The sequence below is a fragment of the Parus major genome, chromosome 8 (genome assembly GCF_001522545.3).
Source record: "Parus major isolate Abel chromosome 8, Parus_major1.1, whole genome shotgun sequence".
Classification (NCBI taxonomy): Eukaryota; Metazoa; Chordata; class Aves; order Passeriformes; family Paridae; genus Parus; species Parus major.
Genome location: NC_031777.1, coordinates 9244178 through 9271645, shown reverse-complemented (window position 1 = coordinate 9271645; position 27468 = coordinate 9244178). Strand labels below are relative to the sequence as shown.

The 27468-nt window shown below is 37.8% G+C and overlaps 1 protein-coding gene across 4 annotated transcripts in view; it reads right to left on the bottom strand.

The window, feature by feature from the left end:
• PTPRC (protein tyrosine phosphatase receptor type C) overlaps positions 1-27468 on the bottom strand; it is a 67056-nt gene that overhangs the window by 2492 nt on the left and 37096 nt on the right. For 2 of the 4 annotated variants that reach the window (XM_015636622.3, XM_015636621.2), the window contains 25 exons: positions 24306-24332; positions 21436-21468; positions 20990-21211; positions 20312-20440; positions 19332-19484; positions 18557-18691; positions 17242-17400; positions 14968-15164; positions 13185-13245; positions 12406-12514; positions 11211-11242; positions 9959-10074; positions 9276-9366; positions 9103-9179; positions 8840-8876; positions 8317-8414; positions 6257-6382; positions 4611-4768; positions 4014-4149; positions 3325-3474; positions 2798-2888; positions 2329-2462; positions 1341-1475; positions 897-1019; positions 293-471 (listed from right to left, as the gene is read on the bottom strand). In XM_015636622.3, the coding sequence (XP_015492108.1) occupies positions 293-471; positions 897-1019; positions 1341-1475; positions 2329-2462; positions 2798-2888; positions 3325-3474; positions 4014-4149; positions 4611-4768; positions 6257-6382; positions 8317-8414; positions 8840-8876; positions 9103-9179; positions 9276-9366; positions 9959-10074; positions 11211-11242; positions 12406-12514; positions 13185-13245; positions 14968-15164; positions 17242-17400; positions 18557-18691; positions 19332-19484; positions 20312-20440; positions 20990-21211; positions 21436-21468; positions 24306-24332 (2908 nt within the window). Of the gene's footprint in view, positions 1-292; positions 472-896; positions 1020-1340; positions 1476-2328; positions 2463-2797; positions 2889-3324; positions 3475-4013; positions 4150-4610; positions 4769-6256; positions 6383-8316; positions 8415-8839; positions 8877-9102; positions 9180-9275; positions 9367-9958; positions 10075-11210; positions 11243-12405; positions 12515-13184; positions 13246-14967; positions 15165-17241; positions 17401-18556; positions 18692-19331; positions 19485-20311; positions 20441-20989; positions 21212-21435; positions 21469-22816; positions 22916-23719; positions 23855-24305; positions 24333-27468 lie in introns of all 4 variants that reach the window. The other 2 variants (XM_015636619.3, XM_015636620.2) reach the window with 2 other exon arrangements.

The window sequence follows — 27468 nt, the reverse complement described above, 5'->3', positions numbered from 1 at the left end:
CCTGCAAGTAAACTCTGACCTAGCATTTCCTCACAAAATGGGTGCACCAGCCAAGAGCAGCTGCTCCTAGTATCTGCTCTGTGCCCACACTTGCCCAAGAGAAGTGCACTTGCTTTTCATCACTACAATCCAAAAGGCCAAGCTTGAGCAATTCAAGGAATCTTCTAAGGAGAGTTGAGTCTCCAGACACATAGAAAAGCTTGTGAGAAAAGGTATGTATCCCAAAATTATAGTTGCTATGTATACCCAGAACTTAGAGCTAGGTGAATGTGTGTGCTGAATTCAGACCCACCAGCAGTGGACAAGGAGTGGGACACTGCGGGTTCTCCTGTTGTCCTCAGTCACTGGTCTGGCTGGAAGTTTTTGTTTAATGTTGAGAATCATGCTGACTAAGTCTTTGGGGGATTCTGGAACATCACAGCCACTCCACTTATGGTACTGATATTGATACACCTTCTGAGTTTCTTTTGTCTGGAAAATAGCAGCAGAGATATGGTTAATGTTCAGGATAAAATACGGATTCACACAGTAACTCTGTTGCTGCTGATTTACAAAGGAAGAATATTCCTGAGGAACTCCAGGGTAATAGTTCTACCTCATGAATATGAGGTAGGTAGACATCCAAGCTTTGTTCAAAGTACAAAAGACAGCTGATCTCCTGAGATTACCCTACCACCATCTCAGGAACTCACTAAACAGAAAACCTGTGATAATTTATAGCATTTCTCATGATTGACTGCTGGTCTGGAAGAGAAAAATATTTTTGTTTCTTAGAGCAGGAGGTAACTGCAGTGGGAACTGTTTCTTCTCTTTCTTGAAGCTAAGCTTATAAATTTGTTTCTAAATTTAAAAACTCACTGAAAACCACCTTTTGGACTTTGCAAAGAAACTTTTACCTTCAGATGTGTAACATCAAATGCACGTATGGTATAGCTAGGACCAGAGTTGACATCTGCCATTTGAACTTCTATGCCATCATACATTTGTTTTCCTTCTACCCAGTACTGTGCACAGAGTTCCTAAAATGGATAAAAGTACAAGTCAGTGGTTACCACTCAAATCTCCTTTTATTTTGCCTTCCACGTGCACTTAAAGACTGTAGTGACTTTAAAGTAGGAGTTCCATTGTATTTTAAAATATAGCATCATACATTTTCCCCTCAAAAATTCATTAGAAAGTAAATTAAGTAGGTAAATGATAGTGCAAAATATGTTGGAAATGCAAATTCCTCATCCTATGGAAAACACTTAAGTGGAGCAAGGAAATGAAAGAGTGCAGTGCAGTGTTTTGTTTGCATGTAGAGGATATTCAATGTGTTAATGTGCAGACAATGCCCCCACCTGATCTCCTTCCTTCAGCTCTGTCAACATAACAATGACTTTGACTTTTCTTTGGAACACCATTTGCCAGAAGTCAGAGATAGTTTCCTGCAGTGGTCCCTGTGTTGCAATCATGGCTTTTGGACCCCAGTAACCCTATAAAAGAAATATTTTTTTCCTCAATTTGTTTGAAATGTGATTGTCAAACAATAGAACTCATCATTTAAGGAATACCCTGTGAAATAAATTAATGAACCTGTTTGTTTATAGGGAAAATGTGCCTATCACAGTAGGCATCAGTCTTACAGGAATTCTACTACCCAAGTAACATTAACTAAGTCTTCCTAAGAAGAATATCACTTCAGACTGACAACAAGATATGTTGATGCTGCAGTAGGGTGAGTAGGAGACCTCACCCTGCCATTTTTTAAAAAACATATTTTTAAGGGGTTAAACATTCCATTTTACACAGCCATTCAATTTTACCACTAAGAAATTGTGTTTATACCACACAAAGCTGGTGCACCAGTCATTTCACACTGAGCTTCCTAAAAATACAGATACATTTACCCTGAATAGGTATCCTAAATGTGCAGCATTTCAAAGGATTCAGATAAATGGAACTTAGCTAGTAATTCCATTGACATCAGTTACTTCATTTGTGACCAATAGATGTTCTTCTTTGAATGTACAATGACACCAAAAAATTTTTGGCTCAAATTTTCACTGGTAGGGTTTGGTTCATTGAATAACTTTAGTCACATTTCATTAACAGGGACAATATTAATCTGGTTCAACCTGTAGACAGATGCCCAGTAATGGAAATATATGTTATAATGAGGCCGGTCTGAAGGCTAATGGTTTTAAACATAGATGGATTTGCCAATCAGCCATCGTATCCTTCTCCTTTATTCAACTAAATTCTTTTCTATTGTGATGCCAACAAGAGAATAAGAGTTTTAGCTGAAAGCTTATGAAATGCCTATAAGTGGATCTTCTAAATACATACAGTTATGAAGGAAGCATTGATGTATTTGCTGGATTCCTCACAGTCGCTGTCCTCATCCGAGGACTCGTCTGAATCATGTTCACCCTCCTTACTGCAATCTTCTTCGTGCCTGATGGGCACTCGGTTAAAGTCATCTGTGTGAGACAAAGTGTCACTGTCACAGCACACAGCCCCTGGATGTGGCATTTTTGGGGGCGGGGGAGAAATAGAAAAGGCCAGTCCTTTCACAATAGACTGCAGAACCAAGGCCACCTTGCTTGAAATAAACAGTCCCAATAATTCACATTGGTAAGAACTCATCTCTTTTTTTTAAATCACTATAAGAAGTTTAGAATTTTACAGCATTGAGAACACCAATCTAATAGTACTCTGTAAGGTGATTTGCTCATTTTTTCAAAATTTTTCTAATAGAAGAAAACAGATATAATAAGGGGAGGTGGGATAAAATAAGGCAATGGAAAATACTTACAAGGAATTATGTTGGCATTCCTATTTTTGCTTTTATTTTCCTCCCGATTCCCAGTGTTCTGCGTCCGCCATCCCTTATAGGAAGGCAATCGCTGAAGAAAGAAGATGTTTGATATTATGCTTGATTAAAATGGTTCTTAAGATCATTGTCTCCTCAGGACTCACTCACTCTTCATCTTGCACTTCTCTCACTAGTTACTTCAGTTCTCTAAACTTTGGTAACATCTGTACTACTGTTTAAAAATGCCTGCTACATCATGTACAATGGCACAGAAAATCATGAACACAGACACAAGTAAGCATTCTGCGAACTCCAACTTTCTTAAAAATATTAAGGCCAAAGCAGAAATAAAACTTCATTAGTATGCAGCTTTTTCTCATGAAGGTAAAGAAACTTTCTGTGCCAGAGAAATAAAATAGCACCTAAATGATCTGTTAGCTGTGGTATCTCTAGCTCAGGAGTATCGTGCAAGGCATTTTTCAGCAGAAGTGGGAAGTAAGGGCAACCGGAATGCAAAGCTTATTTACCTGGAACTCTGCATCCAGCAGAGAAGGCTCACTCGGGTGGTCTTTTCTTTTCAGATTGTTAAGGGAGGAATGCAGTTCTGAGAGACTGATCTCTGTTTCTCCATACTGATTGTATTCCACCAGTGCTTGATGAATAAGGATGTACTGTGACTGGTGTTTCCCATTTGAAGAGTTTAAACATGAAGTTATTAAAGAGTTAAAAAAAAAAATCACTTTTTAAAATCATTATAAAAAACTATTAATCCTGTGATAATATCATCAGTGTTAATAATATTAAGCATTAACATTAAATAGATATTAAATACAAGTGTTAAACTGTAAAATGCTGAAATAAGTTAAAAACATGCAATTCATCAGTCCTTAAGTCGTAAGTTGTACTCAACTCATATGAAAATTGAGGCAGATTCATCTTAGAATGTTTAAAATTGAGTTTGACTCTGCAAGCTCAATTTTGCATTTATGAATTGCATGTCAAAAATCTGTTCTCCTTGGCTTCCTCTTCTAAAGTCTGAACTAAAAAAGCTGAAGTTGCTAAAATACAAAAATTATGTTGGAAGCCTTTTTTCCCTCAATACTTTTCAGAGCTATATTTTCTATGAACAGCTTCAATTGAACTGAGCAATTCACTTGAGAAATACTGCTGAAGCCCTAGTAAAAGGAGAGTTGAGACAGGAGTTTCAGAGAGATACCTCTACTTGGACCATGAGGCATCGCTGCCGACGCAGTTTCACGATGTAGCCATAAACATCCACTCTGCCTTCTGCATCCAGCCCCTCCAACATGGCATCAATTCCTATGTACGTCCCAGTGCGCCCAACGCCAGCACTGCCAGCCACAAAGGCATTTGGTTATTGACAGGCAATGGCACCTCCCACTCCCTCTCTGTGGAGAGCAGGCCTTGACAGAGTAAAACTGAAACAGTCTAACAGGATTCAAAGGAACTGAAAACACTTCTTGCTGTAAATTAATTAGCAACTCAAACAATGAAGAGTTTGCATTTTTAGTATCTTTTAGTGAAAGCAAGGCCAACATTGACAAATACAGTGCTTATAGCCAAAGCAGCCCAACATTTATCTGGTTGTTTTTCAAAAGTCTGTGTATCCTCAGGTTTTATCAACCTGAATTTCCTTTATATGCTTCAGAAAACAGGCCTTGTTTATCTTTTGCTGACTCATTTTCAAGTGTTCAAGTCACATAATCACAAACACTTTTTCCCAGTCCCTTTTCTGAATAGCTTCATTTCAGTCATTTAACGTTACCAGATTTTTAAAAGAATATATATTTACCTGCAATGAACTACAATTGGACCACTAAAAAAGTTGCTGAGAGCGTTAACTCTGCGTCGGAGTTTGAGAAGGAGATGTGGATCTTCAGGGACTCCATGGTCTGGCCAGCTTGTGAACTGGATATGAGTGACATCTCTTCCAGCTGTCCTTTCTCTTCCCTAGAAAAAGTGAAGTGTTTTAAATATATATCAATCTATATACACATTGGTATATGTATACAGATGTATATGTTAGTCTAAGTGACTAGATTAAAGCCCAAAGCACAAAGAGTCGTTAGTGGACTTTGGTATGTTGCTGCTAGACTAAAAGAGAGGACATAAATTTTGATAACCATGATTATAAAGCCAAATGAGAAAAAAATGCTCAAAGGCATTCTTATACTGGCCATGATTTATATGGCTGTAGAGGCATTTTTCTACTGATTAACCTCAAAGTTCTTACTCATAGTTGAATTATCCAGTTGTGGCAGAGCTATTCATACAGTTATTTGCCATTGTTTCAGTAGTTATACATCACTATTCTACCAGAACTGCACTTTCTTGTAGTCTCCACTTTCTTGCCATGGACCACTCTTCAATTCCAAAACCAATATTCATTTTATCTGTATTGATATGATGTCAGCTGAACAAAGAGCAGACAGTTCTAAAAATATTAGCCCTCAACCTGCTGCAAATCACTCATTTCTAAGGTCAGATTCCTCAAGTGACAGAACAATGTCTTTGTAAATAGTTAATCTTAACATCCTGATCTACTCACTGACCACACAAAGTTACAGTTTTCTTTTAATCAGACCACTTCCTGAGTAAACTTTAATGATATGAGACAGCAGAACAGGAATTCTATTTCCAGCAGAAATAGAATTTCCAGCAGAATAGGAATTGCCAGCTGTAATCACGAATCAAGAAGGGCAGATTCTGTTGCTTTGCTGAAGATCTGCCAGCAGATTTACTCTTTTAGTCTGAATGCTTTTACCTATGATTTAGACTCCTTTTATCATGATTGAAATACTTTTGCAAAGGGCCTGAGCTGAGCATTTAGCCTTTGATGACAAATTTTGTACTCAATTACACATAGGGCAACTAAAGTGACTTCAGATGCATGGAAGAGAACAATTAACCAGCCTTAATGACTTTACACATATCTAAATGGTGATTTCAAAACACTTATATTTATAAACACACTTGAGATTGCCAGAATTTGTAATTGTCCCATTGTACAATTATCAGAAGTGTAGATAATGGTTATCTATCAGAAGTGTAGATAATCATAGATTTCAGTTGCAGAGGGTTATGCTGAGATACACACAAAGCAGCAAATTCTTTGTGTTAAAGAACAAACTAGATATATAAGGAAATTGCAGTGTATATATTAATTTTTTTCCACTTAGCAGCATATTAATAGTTTAGTCTTATATGTAGGTTCCAGAGGACTAAGGAAAAATACCTTTTGAAGTTGGGAAATATATATATCTAACTCATATTTCTTGCAATAAATTACACCTACATCTAAGTTTTCCCTTAAGCTATATGGTGCTTAGGAAAGACAGCAGAGAATCTTCCATTGAGAGCTGACTCTTCCCTTTTAAAACACAGACTCCAAACACACACTCTAGTTCCAGTCAATCTCAGACTTTTGAATCAACTTACATTTGTGATGTGCAGTTTCTGAATGATGTAGTCTGGACATGTTTTACTTTCATAGATCTTCACAATGATGTCTCCATATGTTGCGGTTCCATTCTCCATTGATGGCCAGTACTGGGCACATTTGTTCTATAAAGAGATGAAGTTAAATAAGCAGCCCAAGAGTGAAGTGGCAGAGAACTGAGAGCTAGAAAAAAGCCTATTTTAAAGTAGATGGCAACTCAGTATAGCTTTTCCAATTTTCCATTTCCAAATATCCAACAACTCAGGTCTCTGACCTGAAATTTATGGCCATGGAATTTAACTTCAGATGTATAGTGCGGAAAAAAAAATCCTGTACATTAGTCAAAACAATGAAGAGTGACTGCTGCAGTTGCTGATGGCTGGAGAAATGTTTGCAACTGCTTCCATGCATTCTTTTTCAGTCTTCAATGAGGGCTGCTGCTCCTGCCTATATATCAGCTTGGGTGTGCTGTAAATCTGCAAGCTGTCAACATCTTTAACTGCAGCTAAAACAGCAGTTCCCCTCCTTCCTGCTGACTTTATGATGTTTGTATCCCCAGTTGCTTTGTTTATGTTAGATATTAAGTTCTGCACCTCTAAGACAGTCTCTGAGAGCGATGTGGGGGAAGGAGAAGCTGCAGTTTGTGTTCAGAAACAGGCCTCACTCCCCTGCATGCTGCCCCGACTGTGCTGTCTGCAGCACGGACAGACAGCAGGACACAGCTTTCCTTGGCTGGTAGTTAGTTTTTAGCTAGCTGAGGCAGAGAAGCTCCCCAGACTATTTTCTCCTTGGATCTGTTCAAACCTGCTCTGGACAGAAAATCCAAACAAACCCCGGGAGCTCACGCCTGTGGCCCGTCGGGGCCTGGGCCTCGGCGCTTTCTGGTGCAGGAAGGACTGATAAGAGACTGGGCAAGCTGAGCAACATCACATGAAAAGGACTTTTCTGGATTTTCCATCTCATCCAACAGTGAGAGGTTTTATTGTTTAATATTATTCAATTTCTGTTAAATAAACAGTTTATCCACTTTTCTAAAGGGAAATCTTTTTCCTGAACCAGGGGAGGGTCTGCTTGAATTTGCTTTCTGGAGGGACCCCTTCAGAGGTTCTCTCCCAAATTTGCTCTAAACCAGGATGCTGGAATAAGGAACAAAAGCAGGCCAGAAAGCACCCTACCTTCCACTTAAATAAAGGCAACAGAGGAAAGATATTCTTTCCTGTTGGGGTTGATGAAAACTTTGACTTAAGACCATGGGAAAAGTCCCATTAGTCATGGAGAGTAAAATATTACCCACACTTCCCCTTGGCAATTAACATTATTATGTTAATGTTACTAGAAAGTTCTTTGTTTCCCCTGTTGTTATTGGTTTACATTTGTCAAAGTTATTTGCATATTCCTAAACTTCACTCCTGGTTGATACTTTCCCTCAGACTCCACCCCTAATTTCATTTATATAAATTATTTTAAGCCCCTGGCCCTTTCCTTTGCTGTGCACCGCGTACCTTGTTTGCATTCTCACGTGTTGTAGCAGTTTGTTATTTTCTCCTTATTAAAGTGCTTTTGCTTTGGGTCACTAGATCATGCCCACTTGTCATTTTATCTCACTGTCTAAGGGACCTTCTCCCTGACATCCTGAGGTAGCACCCATTGTCTAATCCAGGCCCAGGCTGCTACACTTTCTCAGATCTACTGAGGACACTGCCAGGATATCAAAATAGATAAGAAGAAAATAGAAACCATACCTTTTCTGTCAGGTCTATGAAGAGCTACAGTTCTACCTTGAGCCCTTTTCTGGATTAATTAGCTGTAATTTGGAAGCTCACCCTCTGCTACTTACTGATGTGACTAAAGTGATATTTTCTGGTAAGACTGGTAATTCATAAGGCAACACTGTTTTGGCATGCTTTCCAACACAGGTATGCCACAATGAGAGAACAACAAAGAATGAAAAAAAATGTATTTAAGAAGAATATGTAATTCAGCACTGTACAGTAATCCACTTGGTTTTCTGAAAAAAAAGATGGAAAGGTAGAAGGAGGGAAGGATGGATATTTCTCACCCTCTTTCCTTCCTCACAGCGAGTCACCATGACAATAATCGTTGCCTTCTCTTCCCAGATCATTCTCCAGAAATCATCTGTGGTTTCGTCCTTCGGGCCTAGAAGGAGATAATTTTTGGGACTTTTTCAGATCACAGCCACATGAAAAAACACCTGCTCTACATACTTAGCCACACAATCTGAAGAGCTAACCAGAGATCATGCAAGTAACAGCCACATACTTGATTTCATTATGGTTGCTGTCATTAGGCTACAGCATTTTAAAACTCTCTTCTGTATCTTTAGTGCATAGCTATGAAATCAAAAAACTTCTGTTGTAAAATTATACAACATGAAAAATCTGTCTTTGAAGTACAATTTATTGTCACAAAATTCCCTAAGCAAAAACTCATTGACAACTTTGTCATGTTACATTTCAAAATGTCAGGTTTTCATTTTTCCTTTAAGCTTACTAATAGGATTTTACTGCTCTAACAAAAATAGGTTAGTAAAGAAAGCATATTCTTTTAAGATTATGGAGTACCTTGTGCAGCAATGTATTTTCTTGGTTCCTTGAAGCCCTGTAAAAAGTACATTGTTATCAACTTTTAGAAAGAAAGCATGAACAATCAAAAAGATTTGCAACTTTAAAAACAAATTCAATATGCAACAATTCAATAATACCAAATACATTACAAAGGTAAAAACAGCCCAAATGGAAGTCCTCCAAGGTGTTGATGCTTTAAATGCACAGGCTACAAAATTTCTTCTATAATGTCTAAGACTTTTTAAGTAAAAGTCACTCACATCAATATAACTTGCATTGATATAGTCTGATCCTGGATCTCCTGGCATCTCTGAGAGCTCAACGCGGTTATGGTCATCTGTTTAAATCATTTAAATCAAAACAATTATATTATCTCAAGGCAGTTAGAAATCAAGCATATATAAAACATGTCAAAATTATTACAAATACTCACATGGAAGAATATCAATGTAACGGTTTTTGTTCTGATTATGGCTCTTTTTGGCCTCCTTTATAGAAAATTTACTGAAAACTCTAGGAATACTCTGTAAAATACAAAATTTATCTTATTAGCTAAGCCTAGATTTAAAACAGCTTTTACAGTCAAATGAATATGGAAATAATTAGACATTACTGAATCTGGAAGGTAACACTGTACTTCATATGATATTACTTCATATATTTCTTACATCTAAAGTTTAAAAAATTCTTCTTAATATAATAATATATTCTAATATATAATATATAAATTATATATTATAATATTATATATATTATATTCTTAATATATCTCCACAATTACATATTATTTATATCCCCATGGCTATGCACTAAGACAAAGTTTAAAAATATGTATTAAAAGGTACTTCAGGATGAGAGGTATTTTGACTGCATACTTTATACTTTTGCTGACGAACACCTTCAGGAAAAAAAATAAATTTAGTCTTGGAATAGTGAGAAATTGATAGTAAAATTAACTGAGGAATATTGGACCTTAGATGAGAATTCACTCAATTTTCTAGACTGTTTATTTTTTATTTATTTATAACTAGTACACATACTTCAAACCTGCTCCTGGTGGAATTCTTCCAACCACCTGGATAAAAACCTGTGGTATATTTTAAGTGAAAGGCAAACCTGAAATTCTTCCAAGAAGAGCCTTCCTTCATCTGCAATTTTCCTCTTGTATGTGTCCAGCAATAGCTCTGAGGGTATTGGTTCTATGTTGAGAAGTTGCTTGTCATCATCTTTAACTGTGTAAATAAGTCAAATTTTTATTATTACTGATGTTGAAATTGTACATTACACTTCAGTAAATGTGATTCTAAAACTGACAGATAAATTAATGAAAGAACTAAACTCTTTCTTTTAACTTGGTGTATTTATTTTTATAAAACTGGTCTTGCCCGAGCCAGCTGTGAGCAAATGGGCTGTGGGAATAAGAGACCTTTTCCAGCTCTGGAGACACCTCTGGAGGAGGCCACATGAAAGGACACTACATTAATACTTTTGCACAACGTGGTGACTCTCATATTCAGGCACAGCGAGCGCCTCAACAGCCACCACAGTCACAGCCTTGCCTTCTGCTTCAGTTCTGCTCAGTTGTTGTCAGTGATTAAAATATAACATGTATCACCTTACTTTCCAGGTTTTCTCCAACTTATGCTCTGAGTTGCAAGTTATCTGCAACATCATATTGAATTATAAAATAACAATTGAACAAGTTTTAAATCCTCTTACTAGACATATATTAATTTTTCATTTACATTGAAAAATTGTACTTTTCAATAACCATGTACCTAAGCAAATGGATTTGAATTTCAACACAGTCCTACTTCCCATTTAATGTAGCTAGCTTCCGTGAATTTTAGTGCTGTAAATTTTTTCTTGAAGCTTTCTGATATTGACTGATCCTGTCTTTCTTCACAGGTTTTGAAATCCTGTGCAAAAAGGTGCACAAAATTTTCAGTCTTTGAGATTTGAAAGCCTTCGAAATTTTTCAGTAAAAAACAACTGGCTAATGTTCAGTCTCTTGTTTTGGAAAAAGGTACACAGAAAAGGAAAATTTCATTTGAAACTGGATTTTATTCTGGACTTATTCTCAATGTTAAACATATCACAAACATAGTCTGGGAAAACTAACTATAACTGGGTTTTTGATTGAATAATAAATAATTTTCAAACACTGATGAACTTTCAGTTCACTTAAGCATAAATACTCCTTCTATATATTTACTGAAGTATTTTTGCCCTCCAAATAAGGTGTGATCACATCGACATCTGCAATCTGTGCATGCAAAAACAAATAAAAAATAACCCAAAGGTGGTAGCAAGACTTGAGACTATTTCCTAAATGGAAATAAATATAAATTGCTAAATATATACTCACCTGCAACAAGGTTCACGCCTTCAGAAGAATTGCTGTAAGAAGCAGAAGCAGCTGTAAATGCTTTGACTAATAAGATACAGATATATATGTTAAGATATATTTGTGTGTATGTTTGTATGTGTATGTGTGTATATATATATATTTAAGTTAAATAAAATCAGTTTTGTATGACAAAAGCAGGGCTGTTTTTAGCCAGTATCCTGCATTACAAGCTGCCTGTGAAAGAGTGCTACACCTGGGATTATGCAGAGGTGGTTGGGATCCTTGTCCTCCTGCCCTCCTGCCCCGAAGCAGAGAAACAAGGCAGCCACATCAAAAAGCTTTAGTGCCTGTGTTATTTTGCCCACCTCACCTACAACAAGTGAGTATTTAATTTCTTTACTGGAGTGACTGCTCACACCATCTTCTCTTCTCTTGCTAGTGACAGAAAACTAACACATAGATAAAATATAATATGTTTAAATGCTAAATAGCCAAGAACAAGTCAGGCTGTCTGGAGTGTGTACAAGCGAAACACAGTTTGGCTTCCCTAAACAAGAGCAGCTCCCTGTCCCCCTAAGGGGAAGAGTAGGCTGAAGGAGTCACCAAGTTCTGTTGTTGCCAGAGGGCTGAGAGTTTGAGAGGAAATTGCTGCTGTGTCTCCCTGCAGGCAGTGCCCCCTCAGAAGAGCAGCAGTCAGCCTGGCTCTGCAGGGCTGTGGCACAGCAGGCATCAGAAAGACAATGACCATTCCTCTGTTGCCATCCTCTGTCCCACAGAACTGCTGAGCCATTGAGAGATTACTGTAATAAGCAACACCTCCCTGACATTGTTGAGGGTGAACAAACATTTGAAAATGTTTCATTTCCAAGAAAGTGTGGATTATTTTCATTACTTTTGATTTAAATCATGAAGGAAATGTTTTCCAGATATTTCTGATTTATTTTTTTTTTAAACTAGGGATAAGTAATTTTATTCCGTGCCTTGGGCATGGGTAGAGCAGAGAGATTTTAAATCTATTTCATTATATTTGTTTTGTTCGATAAATTAAAAAATATCGGTTTCTTTTAAAAAGACTTAAAGGTAAAAGGGTATCTTTTCCCAGAATTAATGCAACATCAAACTTGTAACATTTTGCCACTACCCACTGTGAAATCTTGTGGAAAAACCAAAAGCTGTCCCCATCCCCCTTTCCATTTATGTAAGAGAGACTTACCTAAGCTTTTTTTTGTGAAGATCATAGATTTTGTACAGAACCAGTAGTAAAGCAATTACAGTCACAATGATCAAGAATGCCAAAAATATAATCAAGGCTCTAGAATTATCTAACAACAGAAAAATAATACATTTATTATTTTAAAATTACTTTATAAAAAAGAAACCTGTATACTCCCTGGAACCAGGGCTTATCAATTTTTGCTTTGGGGTCTTTTCTGAGAAAAAACTGAACAGGTTTGAGTTTGCTATGCCAAAGTAGAGGAGGGAATTTTATATTTTCATTAAAAAATCTTTCCCTTAAATTCTTCATGTCCACCTGTCAAAATGCTACAACTCAGTGGTTCAGCATTACTGTGTTTGTCTGCTGCTATGTGTGGTCTGTAGAATGCAGATCTCAGCTGCTCCTAATCTGGGAATTGGGAACCTCTGCTAAATCACAGATGTTCAGCTCCTGAAATGCAGGATCTGAACAAAAGAAAATAATCCTAAAGTGAATAATGTCAGTTAGAGAAATTAATTTCTTGTTGCATTTGAATGTTTCCTGAAGAAAGCACAGCTGTGTTATAATTCTGAATTATGATTAGTGACTTTGGCAACATGGTTTGTTACATTAATACTGAGTGGGGATATAATTCAAATGCAGATCAAATATACAAATATAACTATAAAACAGGAAGTTTGGGGTTTTAATTAGGAGCAATTTAACTGAATTCAAAATTTACATTATTTATATTATGCTAAAATCTAAAGGTAAAAATGCTCTACATATTTACTTACATCTGGTTTTTATACTCCCCATTACTGCTGTCCCATTATGTTCTCCATTAAACACGAAGATCTGCATGCAGTGGGTGATAATAACAGAGATGTTCAGATAAGACAAGTAAAAATTTCTGCATACAATTCTTAAAAAACAAAGCACAATGGATTTTTGAAATTTATTCATCTATTGACAACATCATGACAGCATGACACTATGACAATCTCTGTATTGATATTGACAGTGCATCTCAGGTCTCTACCCAAGTTACAGCAAGATCTGGATTCAAAAATATGGAGATGACAGAAAAAATAATTTAGAAAAATCGGAAACACACTTTACAAAATAAAAATCAGATGTATCTCAAAGTAAAATCTATTTTCTCTTTTATTATGCCTCTCAAATCAGAAAAAAAATAACCATGCAATATATAAAAATCCCATTTGCTGCAACAGTAAATATAAAAATAGTTGACTGAATTTCATGTTTTTAATACATGATAATAAAGTAATTCATAAAAGTTTAACTAAATAAGGTGTATCATCATCATTAACTTTTGGAAACTTTAAATGGTGTTAAAACACTTTGTTTTGCTGTGTTTATGTTTTGTCATATATTTAATATTTATTCAATGTTTTAAATTTCCGTAATAGAAATTTGTATCAAATCTAAAAGACAGCTTGCAGTCAAATATTTCACACTGTGCTATTTTTCCTTTTGAGTCTTCTGTAACTTTACCAGAGTCCTTTCATTACCAGCTGAGACCATAAGGCTTTCTGTGGTTTTTGGGTAAGAATTAAGCAAAATAAGTGCAAAGCAGTGCCCAGGATTTAGAGGTGCAGAAGTAAATTCCTTCTGCAGGGAAAACTGCTCACTGGAAGTGGTGGACAAAAGCCTTAAATGGCACAGAGGCCCTGTGCTACAATACAATAATCTTTTGCTCCTACAGGACCTTATCTTTATTTTTCAAATATAAAGTTCTCTGAGCAGAATCTGTTGGGAAAATACTGACAAAATATTGAAATGAAACAGACTACACAAGTTCTCTGATACTGCATTTCTTCTGTAAAAACAGAGAAGGAGGAACAGGCTGCAGGGAATAAGCAAAACTTCTTCCTAAAAGTAGTAAAACTCCATCCCTCCTACTGGTTACTTTCTTGCCTAAACTTTACTGAGAGGAACTATCAGGATGTATAAAAATATTCCTAATTGCAATATTAAAGGAATTACACAGACCATTGGTTTTGCAGGCAACCCCAAAAGTGTGAAATGCCTGACAAAAATGTTTGAAGGAAGCCTTCAGGCAAGTGAAGCATGTAAACAGAGAATAATATCTTTTGTATGGACACAAGGACTGGCATTGTAAGAGGCTAATGTAAGGACATGCAAAAGGATCTGAACTGCTTTCACCAATTAGTCCCTGAAGAGCCAAAAATCTTCATTCATTGACCAGAATCTATTTTAAAAACTAAAATATCAATCATAGTCAAGAAACTATTTTAATCTTATAGAAACCCCAAACTTCTCTCTGAGCCAAGTAAAAACAGTCTATTCTGCTTGCATTTTTCTTACTGTTGGAACCTATGTGGAATAGCACACCAGGGATAGCTTGATAGGCTGGGCATATATGCATTTTAGTTCCAAAATAATAATTAATTTTTCACACCTGAGGCCTACAGATTATAAATTGACTCTTCTGCCACCATATTTGCCCTTTTTTCCTAAAATAAAGCATAATATACTTAAACAATGAAAATGCAGCAATATTTTATGTATTTTTAACAAAATAAGCTAACTTACCTTAAATGTATAATTTGTCAGGTACAAGAGATTTTCTCTTTTAAATTCACATTTGCCTTTGCTTTCAGCTTTTCCATCATTCTCCCAAATCAATTTAAATTCTGCAAGTGGTCCAAACTCTTTTTGTTTTTTGCAAGTAATCTGTACAGCATTATCAGCTGTCAATGTTTTTTTGACATCTGTCACTTTTTGTGGTACTGTAGACAAGAAAAATAGTTACTTGCTCTATTCTCATAATTTCAAACCCAGCATTTCAACCTGTATGTGCTCATGTCTGTTTCCTGTCTTCTCTCAATAACTTCATCTATTTTCTTCCTTAAACATTTCAGTCCCAATTTTACAAGATAAGTAAAATCAATTTTGCCTTAATCATAGGCTTATCTAAGCTGGAAAAGATGTGAAGTGGAACTGAGAAGGCTCTACTGACAGTCAGATTGCAAAAATAGTATGATGGCAAATCCCTCTTACATCTAACATCACTTTCTCATTTGAGAAACATGGGACAACAGACCAGAGAGAAGAAAAAAAGTTCTCCATGTGAATATTGATTTCAAAACTATTGTAAATTAAGTTTTCTCCCAGGAAAACTAGGACTAGTATATTCTAATATTTGGAACAGTGTCCTTACAATTAAGTCTGGCCTAAAGGCATAAAAACTTCTTAATGATACAGAATTTGTTAAGTCTAATCTGTGATTTCAAACTCTAGTTTTGTATGCTGCAGCAAATGTTGCATGTTTCAGACTGAGGGGTACAGCACAGGGACCTTTCACTGAGAGATGATAAAACCTTTCAAAAAGTGAATGAGGCAGCCTATGTAAGGCAGCCTCATTCCAATAGCCACCTTTCAGTAGCCATACCTCAACAGCCACATTTCAGCAGAACACCACCATGGAAATTTTCTACAAAATCATGTCAACTTGCAAAACAGCATATTGGAAAAAAAAAAAAAAAACCCCAACAAAAAAACCCCAAGCAGCTTCTTTTTTCTTTATATAAGGAGTTAAGACCTGTAAGGCTTTATAAGCAGATGAAATATCCCATGTGAGGAGTGGTGGGATATTTGGCTTGGCTGAGTGTGGGGTTACATCATAGCTGATCATTTTTACCCACAGGGCAGATCTGTTAGATTCCTATTCCACATGTTGCTTAAAGAGCTGTGACAAGGAGAAAGTGAACATTTCTGGAGGTAATGTGTTTGTTGAAGATGAAAACATCTTTTATAAAATGTAGGGGTTTTCCTATTTCCAAGGACTTGTGTTCTACTGATACATTCTTCAGTTCAAAAAGCCATAAAACTCCTCCACTTCCTGCTTGACTTATTGTCAACTGTTGTGGCAATTGGAGAAGGTCTAATTAATACTATAACTCATGACACAACTCATTATTTTCTCAAAAAATAAGGGAAATTAGGTTGTTTGCACATCTGTAAACTTATATTATAGGCTTTAATCTTCACCTGAATTGTTAAAATGAGTGGAACCCAGAAAGTCAGGGGTTCAAAAGATAATATGCTACAACTAGATTTTTTAGATAAAAGAACCATGATCATGCTCATATTAGGGCTGCCTAAAAATTAAAGCCACATTTAAATTTGTATTACCATTAAGTCTCAGATCAACCTATTTATCAGTAAATTAATTTATCCGCTTTTTTTATGTTTTGTGGGGCTTCGGGTGCCAATTCTGATCCCTGTATACTTCAAACAAAAAGATGCACAGACCTTTCTGCCAGCAGAAGGGTTGGCACACATTTTTTCATCTTTAACCTAATGTTGGAAGCTGTGTACAGGTACAGCCAAGCTAACTGACACCCATTAGAGATGGACAGTGTTGGTGTTGCCTGGGTCTGTTTCAAGCAAACAGGTAACTACACAACAGAAAGTATAGGTTGTACATCTTTGTAGCTTTCATGTCACAAAGAAAAAAACTTTTTTTATTCTCTTTTTGTTTCATTCAAATTTTTTCTTTATATTGGGACATAATGCTTCCTAAAAACTCCACATGAATTTCAAATTATTGAAATCCTATTTTTAAAATTTTATATATATCTAAGAAAAATACTAATACAAAGTGAATAATTAAAAAATAGATCAACATTAAGTAATTTTAAATGGGACACTAATGAAATAAATGTCAGTACAATTATTTTAATGTTAATCATATTCTTGACTAATAGTAATTTCATGTATAAAATATAATGAACTACAATAGGAAAGTAAAAATCATTTGTGTTAGTATCAGCCTAGTTCATAACAGTTAGTAAACAGATTTACCTCCTGCTTTTGTTGTAAATTCATGGCTTTCACTGCTACCTTCAACTCTTTTACCCTGCTTGTTGATTGTAAATGGAGTCACAGTTACAGAAGCTGTGGTATAAGGTTCAAATCCATTGAAAGTGTAGTGAGTTGTGTTGATATCTGTGTAATGAACCGCTGAAAAATGAAATTAATGAAATTAATGAAATCTATGTTCGGAGCACAGGAGCTCTTACACTTTACTAGACTACCTGAAGCCACTGTCATGTGTATTTCTATTTTAATTACCTTAATCTGGTTCATTTGCTTTGCTAACTAATGCTAAGTGAAGGCTCAGGAAGAGGAGAAAATATATAAATACAGAGAGGGTATTTACACATAAAATTCAGCCTGGGAAGAGGTAAGTAGGAAGGCATCACTGCACACTGAGCAAGTCTATCCTGGTGTGATGCCAGAGTTGATGTGGAAGTCCTACTTTCAGGAGCGGCAAACGGCAGAAGAAAGGAATTGCATGAGAAGTGACATGAGCAAAGCTACTTCCCACACTGCAGCTGGGCTTCAGTGGCTTGTGGAGCAGGGGAGCCATGGCCTTTCCATCTGTCCTTCTGCCTGCTTGCCATCCTCCCTGCACTCACACATTACTACCTCCATCTCCTACATCGGCCAAGCCAAACCAACAACAGAAAATGGGTCATGGGGCTGCCACCCTTTTGGGTTGTGGACAAATTTCGGGCATGGAGAATGGGAGAGATTATCTGTATCAGAGGAGCACAGGAGTATGACAGTCTTTGGTTCCTGTGGCCACCCAGGTATACATAACCTTCAGTATGTGAACAGAAAGGCTGAATTTAGCCTAAAGGATGAATCAAGTCAGGACTAGCTTAGACCTGATACATATTTATTATTATGAGGCTCTTCGTATAAGGAGTCATTATCCAGTCCTTGTTTTGAAGAAAAGCTTGCATCTGGAGAACATGATCCCAGTACAATGTATATAAATTTATTCTTTGAAATGTAAGGTGACCTAGGCCAGCATATCTGAAAGGAGTGGCCATTTAGCAGAAGACATTGGCTACACCTATCTGAACATGTTTATTCCTAACTGCCATATGTTTATGCCAACTGAAGGGTGAGAGGGTCATGTCCTGAAATGGTAAACTGAATAATCTCAACTGAAAGTTCAACTGGAACAACCTTAAAGGAAGGAAATTTTAACATTTCTCTGCAAAAAATTGCAGTGTTACAAGATTCCAGTAAGACTTGACAGTGCATTATGCTTGGTGCTCTGTAATTATATACATGCAATGAATTATTTAACAGTAAATATACTTACTTTTGCCTTTCACACTGAACTTCACAGAGTAGCCATGTATAGGACCCTTCGAAGTGTCCTCAGATTCTGTCCAGGTAACTGTTACACTTGTGGTATTTTTATGTGTTACTTGAAGGTTATGTGGTGCTTCTGGAGCTATTGTAAAAGAAAAATAACTATAATTAGCAATGAATAAAAAAAAAGTATTCTTTTTTACCTACTTTGATTAATTAATTAATTAAATTTCATCTGACACTAAAGCAAGATACCAACAATATATAATATTTTTTGTACTCTATTTCAAGAAAGCATACATAAGTATAAATTGAGCATGTGTAAAAGCATCATATTACAGTAATTTCATACATTTAATTAATTCAGGACAAGGTGAATACAGCAAAATCATATTTTACTAAAATTGCCCAGTGTCTTCAAATCAAGAATTTAAGACTTGTTTCAGACTAAGTCTGCGCATTTTTTGTGTGTGTGTCTTCATTCAAAATTCTATATAGTTGACCATATATCTTCTCAGTCTCCAAAACAACAACAGAAAGTAATCACAGTCTCTGACAGAAGGAAAGAAAGGCGCATATTGGAGGACTGAAGGGGTGACTGCAATCAAAGTACAACCAGGAGGGCAGGAGACAAGGAAGGAGGAGCTGAAGGAGAAGCTGAGTGTGGCAGAGAATACTGCTCAAAGTGTATCTGTAACCCCAGCAAACAGAGATAATGGGTTTCATAGTAGGGGTTCCCAGAAACCTGTGCAATCTAAAGCAAAAGTAAGCATTACACTTACCACCATAGTCTGTAAGTATGGTGAAGCTTTGGTTGGCAACATTCCTTTCATTAAAATATATGGATCCAATGCAGTGGTACTGATGGTTTGGTGATAAATCTTTCAGCTCTTCACAAACTGAGTTTTCATATCTAAAGTGTGTAGACTGTGAATCTGTAGACACAATAGCTTCATCAATATTTTTCACAACTTCAAAAGTATGTAGCACCATTTTAACCGAGATTTGCTCTACCATATGTATTTGACATAATTTGTAATAAACCACCATACTATTCCAAACAGAAAAATGTACAACCTGACCCAATGACTAGATTTTAGGTTCTTACTAACTTAGTTTGCATAAATCTTTACTTTTCATCAGTAAAGGTCATGATCTGACTTTCTAAAGAAACAGCTTTCCAACAGAAATCAGAACATGTCTGGGGAGTCTGGCAGAACCCTGGGATAGCTCTTCAGATCCTGGCTCTTCAGCTCCCTGAAGCAGGAAATCTCCAGCCCCAGACATTCATCACACATTTTTCTGGGGCATGTGAGGCCATTCAGCATCCATATCTGCCCTATCACACTTTTGAGCCAGCATGTCCTCAGGCTGGCTGGCTCCCAGAGCAGAGAGCCCAGCCTTGCACATCCAGGAGCCTGCACAGCCAGCAGCCAAGGCAGCCTGCAAGGGGTCAGCTCACAGCACACCCACCGACTGCAGCATTTCCAAACTTCCCAGCTCCCCTTCAGAAAATCAAACAGGACTTCAAAACCTCCAGAAGTTGTGCAACTTGTGAAGTTGGTAAACTGAGCAAAAGAGGTCTCTGAGTTTGAACTTTCCCAGACCCACACTGTTTGGGGATGGTACTTGTCCAACTGGCAATCCCAGGAATTCTGAGCTACCCTTCCCTCAGACTGGCACAATTAATTTAAATCTGCCAGTCTCTCACCAAAAAACATCATCAGCAATGCTTTTAAAGATCTTTAAATAAATCACCCACTTCCAGAATACTTTAGAGGTGATATCCCATTGCAGGTAACAGTCACATTAGCACAGTCAAGTGAGCTATTCCAGCATAACCAGGCAAATGTGGCGGTTGTGTCCTTGACTTCTATAGGTTCATTGGCAACTGGAAAGGAAGAATATTATACATCATTGTAACATTGGCTATATTGAGTCTTTAAATAACTGTTTGTTTATGTTTTTGACTTGTCTTGCAATATGAAGATACAATCAATATAGAATAACATACAAAGAAATTAATATGAAATGGAAAGAAAAATTGAGAAAGCCTTCATGAGATAAAGACACACAAATGTTCAAATAATAAAGCATTAGTCCAACATTCAGCACAAACAGCAGCTTTGAAGTGGTAGCTGTTATTACTATTGTTTAACACACTGTGTATGGTATATGGCCAATGCAGTTAAAATTCCCTTTTTGCTCTAAAACGAAAAAACTATGGTTGGTTTACATTATTCTTTAAGAAAATAGTGAGAAGTTTTAATGTGCAACTTCAAAATAGCTTGCAAACCATGGACAAAATAAAAAACCTTTCTGTCTGATCCTCTGAAAAGCAGCAAGAATAGACAAAGAAACCTGAGGAAGCTGAATTACTGATATTAAAGAAAAAATTAAAAAGATAAGAAAGAAACTACTAAAATCCTTGAACACCTACCTTTTGGAATGAGAAAAGAAGTATTGTTAGAACATCTGCCATTTTTAACTTGAACAGTATATATCTGGCATTTCGGAAGCTCTACTGAATGGTTGCTGGAACTCACAGTTATTTTTATGCCATTCCCCAAAATAAAATATTCTCTGTCTTTTGTGTCAATTTTTAGTAAAACTTCAGCCTTTTTTGAGTTGTTCTTACTGTCTCTTATGTCTTCAATAATATCTAAAAGAAAAACCACTGTAAATGGAGGTGAAAAGACCAGAATTGTTAAATAACTTTAATCTTACTTCTTCCAGAACTGGAAGACATTTTATAAAATAACCCAAGATGCTAATGGATCAGCTCTATTTTTTTACTATTTTATCAGCTTTACCAATTTTCTGTATTTGAGTTTACTATTTGGTCTCATTTCAAGACTGAAGGAGAATAAGGGGTTTGTTTCTTACCACAAGTTGCTTCAGGTATCACTGTAGTAGTTTCTATAAGAAAAGAAAAGAGTATGAAGGTCTGTCTTAACAGGTTGGGTATTTTTTCCACAGAGCATTGGAGAAGGGTGACCAGTACTGCCCCAAACTCTTTGTTCAATATATTCAATACAAGTAAATGCATTTAGCACTCCTCTTACATTTGAAATAGGGAAGAAAATATCAACTACACATAACCCCATTCTTTAGCTAGTTATTTCAGAGATCATGTGTCTTTCACAGTTTTCCAATTACATAATGAACTAGAAACAAACTGGTTATTAGTAACATTTCTGTGCAAAAATTACACAAGACTATTCCAAAATCACACATTCTCATAGCAGCATGATAAACTACAGCAGTTTTCCAGGATATGTATGCTGTGGAATGGGTAACTGAGCAGTATAAAATGTCACCAAAGAAGCAAAATTTACCTGCTTTTCGCACTGCCATTCTTACCTTTGGAAAAAGATTTATACAACAGTATAGATCATTTAATGACTACTTTTACACCAGGATATCCAAAAGAAATTTTTGCTGTTATCTTCTGTACAGAAGCTTAAGAAAAGAACTTCATCCTGAAAACAGTTACTTAATATTGCCCAAGGTAAAGGTGTCACTAAAACACACAGGTATCTTTTCATTGAAGGTAGACCCTAGATTTGCCTGCCTGCAGGCTGGGAGTGACCTGGCTGGATAGTGGCCCTAAGGAGAGGGAAAACTGAGAGGGACCACTGCAGAGTCACCAAGATTATTAAGGGCAGAACACCCACAAGTGAAAGCTAAGCTCAGTTTGTCAAAGAGCAGACAGCAGCCTACAGCTACTCAAAGGACACTTCAAAAAGATGGAAAGCATCCAGTTCCTGCATGTACTTTGCACAAGCACATACATGTATTTTATTGACCTGAGCAATTCCTTACAGCACAATGGCAACTAAAATCACTGTTTAGTGCTTCAACTACTAGATCCCAAGTAAGTATTATTGCTGTGTGAAACCAAAGGGGAGACACTGGAAGACAGAGAGGCACACAGATCTTGGATGTATTCACACCTTTTTGCTGCTTGGTAAAATTTCTGTGAATAACAAGAGTACTGACACAATAATTGACAGATTTAGATTTACTCTACTACTATGTGCCACTGTGTGGAAATAATTTCTGCTTTGCACTTGCTTGACAAACAACAAATCTGGTATCTTTAATATTACTCATAAACAGTAATGTTCCTAAAAACAAGATTAAGTTTAATGCAGTTGTATGCCTAATTTGTATGCTTAGGTTTGATTCTAAATGAACTGCCTCATTCAAACCCATTTTCTGTCTGATGTATCAGAACTGTGGTAACTGGGTGCAAGTTTGTCACCTATTGTGTGAATGGAGCTGAAAGTGGGGCTGATCCCAGTGCTTGCTGGCATGCTGATTGATGAGGTGGTGCTGTGCAAGGATGTTGAATAGTAACCATCTGTAAGAAAATAAACAATATTTCAGCATTAAAAAGTGAAATTAATTCTTTCATATGGCTTTGTAGTCAGAAATGTCTTACACTACAACACTTCTCTGATTTTGGTTTTTTTTCTTAGGGGATTTCTGTAATTTAGAGAAGAATGCTGAAAGAAAAGTCATGTTAATATAGTAAATAAACAAAAAAATAGTATTTAAGTAGAAAGTAAATTTTTAGGAGTATACCACTTACAAATTAATTTTGCAATGTACAATGAGAAATTTTTTGGTCATTATTTAGTCATAATTCCAGATGAAGTCAACATAAAAATAGTGTTACAATTTGTGAACTGGGAAAAGCTAGAACATTTTGCTACATTCTTTCAGTAAAACACAATTATGAATAATGTTTGTGCTGTTTCACAAACAACAATTCTAGGTCGTGCTCATTTGCCAGATCACATATCTTGCTCACTATATTTCTTACCATATCTCACTATTTACCTCCCTGTTTATATACCACTGACATGTTTCTATATTCTCTTTTAGGTTCATTCCTATTGCTCTTGCTTTGGGGACAGCCTTGCTGGAAGCAGCTGGCATTTTGATGCTACTGTGGTGACTGCAAGACTCATCCCTCATATAGCAGACCTGGCCCTCAAACAGCAGATCCTGCACATGATGCTGGCATTGCCACTGTGCCAAAGCACAGACACCGCTCCCATTTGATGAACCGTGAGCTGAAAAAGGCTACCCTGGTGCTGAATGTCTGTTTTCCCCTAGAGTTTTGAGAGCAGAAGGTGGCTTCTAGAGGAAGACAGCAAACCTGCTGAAGCATTTCCGGAGGGAGTGCGTGCGGTGAGGGCAGCGGAGCTGCTGGTGCGTGCTGAGCTGCTCGGTGCTGGGCTGGGGCTGGGCTCTGTGTGCGTGGAGAAGTGCGTGCTGTTTGCGAGGGTGGCACCTGTGGTGAGAGGTACAGCAGGGTCAGTAATGCTCCATTAATGTGTGCCCGGCCCAGGAGGGACAGGGCTGCCCACAACAGCGGGATGCAGTGCTGGAGCACTCTCCTACTGAGACACTGGGAATTTTTAACAAAGTAAAGGCATATCAAACATTTAAAATGTGGGTGATTCAACAGGTGTCAGATGAACAACCAGTGAGTATATTCTTTTTTGGTTATGATTGTGCCTTTCATACTAAATGCTGTATTTTAAAATATACCTAAATACATTACTCAAAACCAGACTTGCCTGATACTCCTGCCTATTAAGACAGTATATTTCATTTTGTTGGGTGAATGAAAAGGCATTATACACTCTGTGAGGTAATTGTGTGTGAGAAAAAAAACCAAAACAATAAATTGTCAGGGGAAAAAAAATCAATGCAGTTATGCCATGTGAATTTTTTCTTACCAGGTGTGATCGTTGTTGTCTCCTGCCCTGAAAAAGAGAAAGAGAGAGAAAAAGTGTAGCTTACACTTTCAAGAAATTTGCGAAAAATTATAAAAAATCACATTCATTCTTCCCAAAATCAGCCAGATTTTCCCCAAGAAATTACACATTCTTAAATTATATTAAGTGGATGTAGCAACAGCCAGACCTCCAAAATACCAAGTATACAGTCACAGAATCACAGAATCACAGAACCACAGAATCACAGAATGGTCTGGGTTAGACAGGATCCTAAAGATCATCAAGCTCAAACACCTCTTCCATGGGCAGGGATGCCACCCAGCAGATCAGTCTGCTCAGGGCCCCATCCAACAAACTTCTATTCACCTGTTTGGCTCTTCCTTCCTCCTCCTTTTGCTCTTTTTCTACCAGATCTGTCCCACTATGTTTGTTTCTTGAAATTTATTTATCTCCTTTTTTGTGGCACTTGTATTTCAGCTAGTACTTCCATGTTTATAATTTCTCTGTTATTTCAGCTTCCCTATGTGGCACTTCACAACTGCTGTAGTTTTACTCTTTTGAAAATAGACTCCTTCAACCTTTAAAGTAAAAAGTCAGGTTTATGTGAGAAACTGCAATATTTGAGAGATACATAAGTATCCTGTTCATGTGTCAGCATCAAAACTGTGTCCATCATCTCTCACACAGAAGATCAACATAAGCAGATATCCTGGGACTCCAGAGATTTTATCCTTATCAACCTGACAAGCAGAATCACATGTGTTGGCTGCTCAGTGGCCATCATGGATTCAGCACCCCATATGGACAGTTCAGAAGGTTGACAACAGCCATTAAAAACACACAACCAGTGATGACAATGTCACCTGCATGGAGAGAGAATTTCTTGGTGCTCAGAACTGTCATGAAGTGTGTCTAAGCCATGATATGAATATGAATGTATGTGGGAACTGACAGTGGTCAAATAAGAGATTTTTAGGCTTCAGGCACTAGCTTGAGCCTGTGGGAAAGTCAAGTACACAACTTTCCCACTCTGGCCTGGGAAATCGTAAGGAGGAATCCAAATAGTCCTTAGAGAAGGAAAACAACCTTTTCAGGTGTTGCTTCTCTCCTTGTTGTTTACTTGTAAGAAATGGTCTAGGGGTGATGTTCCTAACTGTCCAGTGATGGTGATGTGTTGGTTTGATGGCCAATGAAAGCTTTGCCTTTTCGGACCTGCTCAGAACTGTCTATAAAAGAAGATCAGGAAGAATAAAAAGTGCTCTCTCTTTGTAACTAAGCTTGAGAGTTTGTGTCATCGCTTCTCCATTCCTAATACAGTGCAACATCTGGTGACCCTGATGTTCGTTCCAGCCAAGAGCTGAAGAACACTCTGCCTCCCCTTGATAGGTAAGGAGTCTTTTCCCCATGTGCTTCTGGAGAGCTACAGGTCTCAGTGATCCTGGGTAGTGAACCTTGCCAATGAGTGGGTCTGGAACAGCCATCCCAACAAAGCTAGAGTTCATATTCCTGGGATAAACCACTGTGTCTGCATATTGCACTTGCAGGCTGTTGGGATAAAGGTTTCCTACAAAGGGGAACTGAAGTTCCACTGAGGAACAAATTATCCTCTCTCTGTGGAAGGACATATTGCCGTGCTTGGGACTCACTGTATCTATGATACACAGATACACAGTGAATACACAGATACTATGTGTGCTTTATTCACGTGGGCAAAAGCCCACGGCTTTATAGTAACTGCTGACAATGCCTTTAGTCCTTGTCAGTTCATAGGAGACCATGTATGGTTCGAGATAACTAATGGAGATACCAGCGTGTGTAGCCTGGCAGCCACCTGGGGCACACCCTCCAAAGCGTTACCGCTGTGGCCATCTGGAGACGGTGATGCAAGAGTGGAGGATTCGGATGCCGGGGATGCCTTTCCTATGCACACTTGAGAGGATGGAGGGCAGCGGGGCCAGGGACGCCGCAAGTGGCGTTTCCTCGGCTCCACCCGGACCCTTGAGGGACATGGGAATTGAATGAACAAACTATCTCTTGCCATGAGATTTACATCCTTCCAAAGTATCCCTCCCTGTCGGTGGGGATGGTGCTCATGGTGCAGCCAGCAGGGCTTGTCATCCCACCCACTGTCCGCTATTGCCTCGCCCCGCCTCGGCACTTCCAGCCCATCCAGCCTTCTGAAGACATGGAATACCTCTGCTGATACAGCTTTGCACTGAACACCTGGCCCTGAAGTTGAGAGGAAGTCAAACAACATACTCTGTAACAAAGGTTTCTCCCCATGGTCCCACTCCACCCTCCCTTCAGTGCCCAGTGGGTTTGGGGTGAAAAGTTCACCTTCTGACTGTTTTATGGTTTTAACTTTTCCTGTGTCTGTTTTAAGGACTGCCCCCTGTGATTCCTAGAGTTTGGTTGCTTGGTTCTCTTTGTATCTTTTCCCTCCGCAGGTGTTTGGGGGCGGGGGGAGACAGATGCTCTGGCCCTGAGAGGCTGTGTTGGGAGGAGTTGAGAGACAGTGGCTTGGTTTTCTCAGTGCAAACGCTCCCCACTCCTCCCCACGCAGTGTGTCACTGCTGTGGGGCTAGCACACAGCGCAGCGAGGGCTGCCTGCAGCTCCCCCGCTCCCAGGGGAACAAAGATTTGCCTCCAGCACCCCCTTTCCCCGGGGGTGGTGGAAGGGGGAGCTCTCCACTCAGAGAGGCGGAGGGCAGGCACTGCAGGAGGAGCTGAATGGACAGCAGCACTCGGCTCTTCACCTGCGCTTGTCCACTCCCCTTCTCTTACCGCATCTCCAGTAAACAAGCAACCTTTGCTGCACTTTTGTAGATAACACAAATTGGTTTCAATTTTAAGTGATAGCTCTCTAGGATGGTTGTTACTGATATCTTGATTACACAATGTGAATTTACTGATATGATATGATATTGTTGATAAGTTACAGTTTTATAGCCAGCTGCTTCTTCTCATATACTTTGCTGTCTCTTTGTCTGTAATTGCCTATAAGACAGGTCACTCAAAGATTTTTTCCTTTTTTCTAGTTATTTATGCTAGTTTTTGCAAAGTATTTTTCAGATTTCAGATTCAGAAATATTATCTGAGCTTTGTGGAATGCCTCCTCTGACCTGAGGGATTAGGATGCAGTTCCAGTTCTGGTCACAGACCA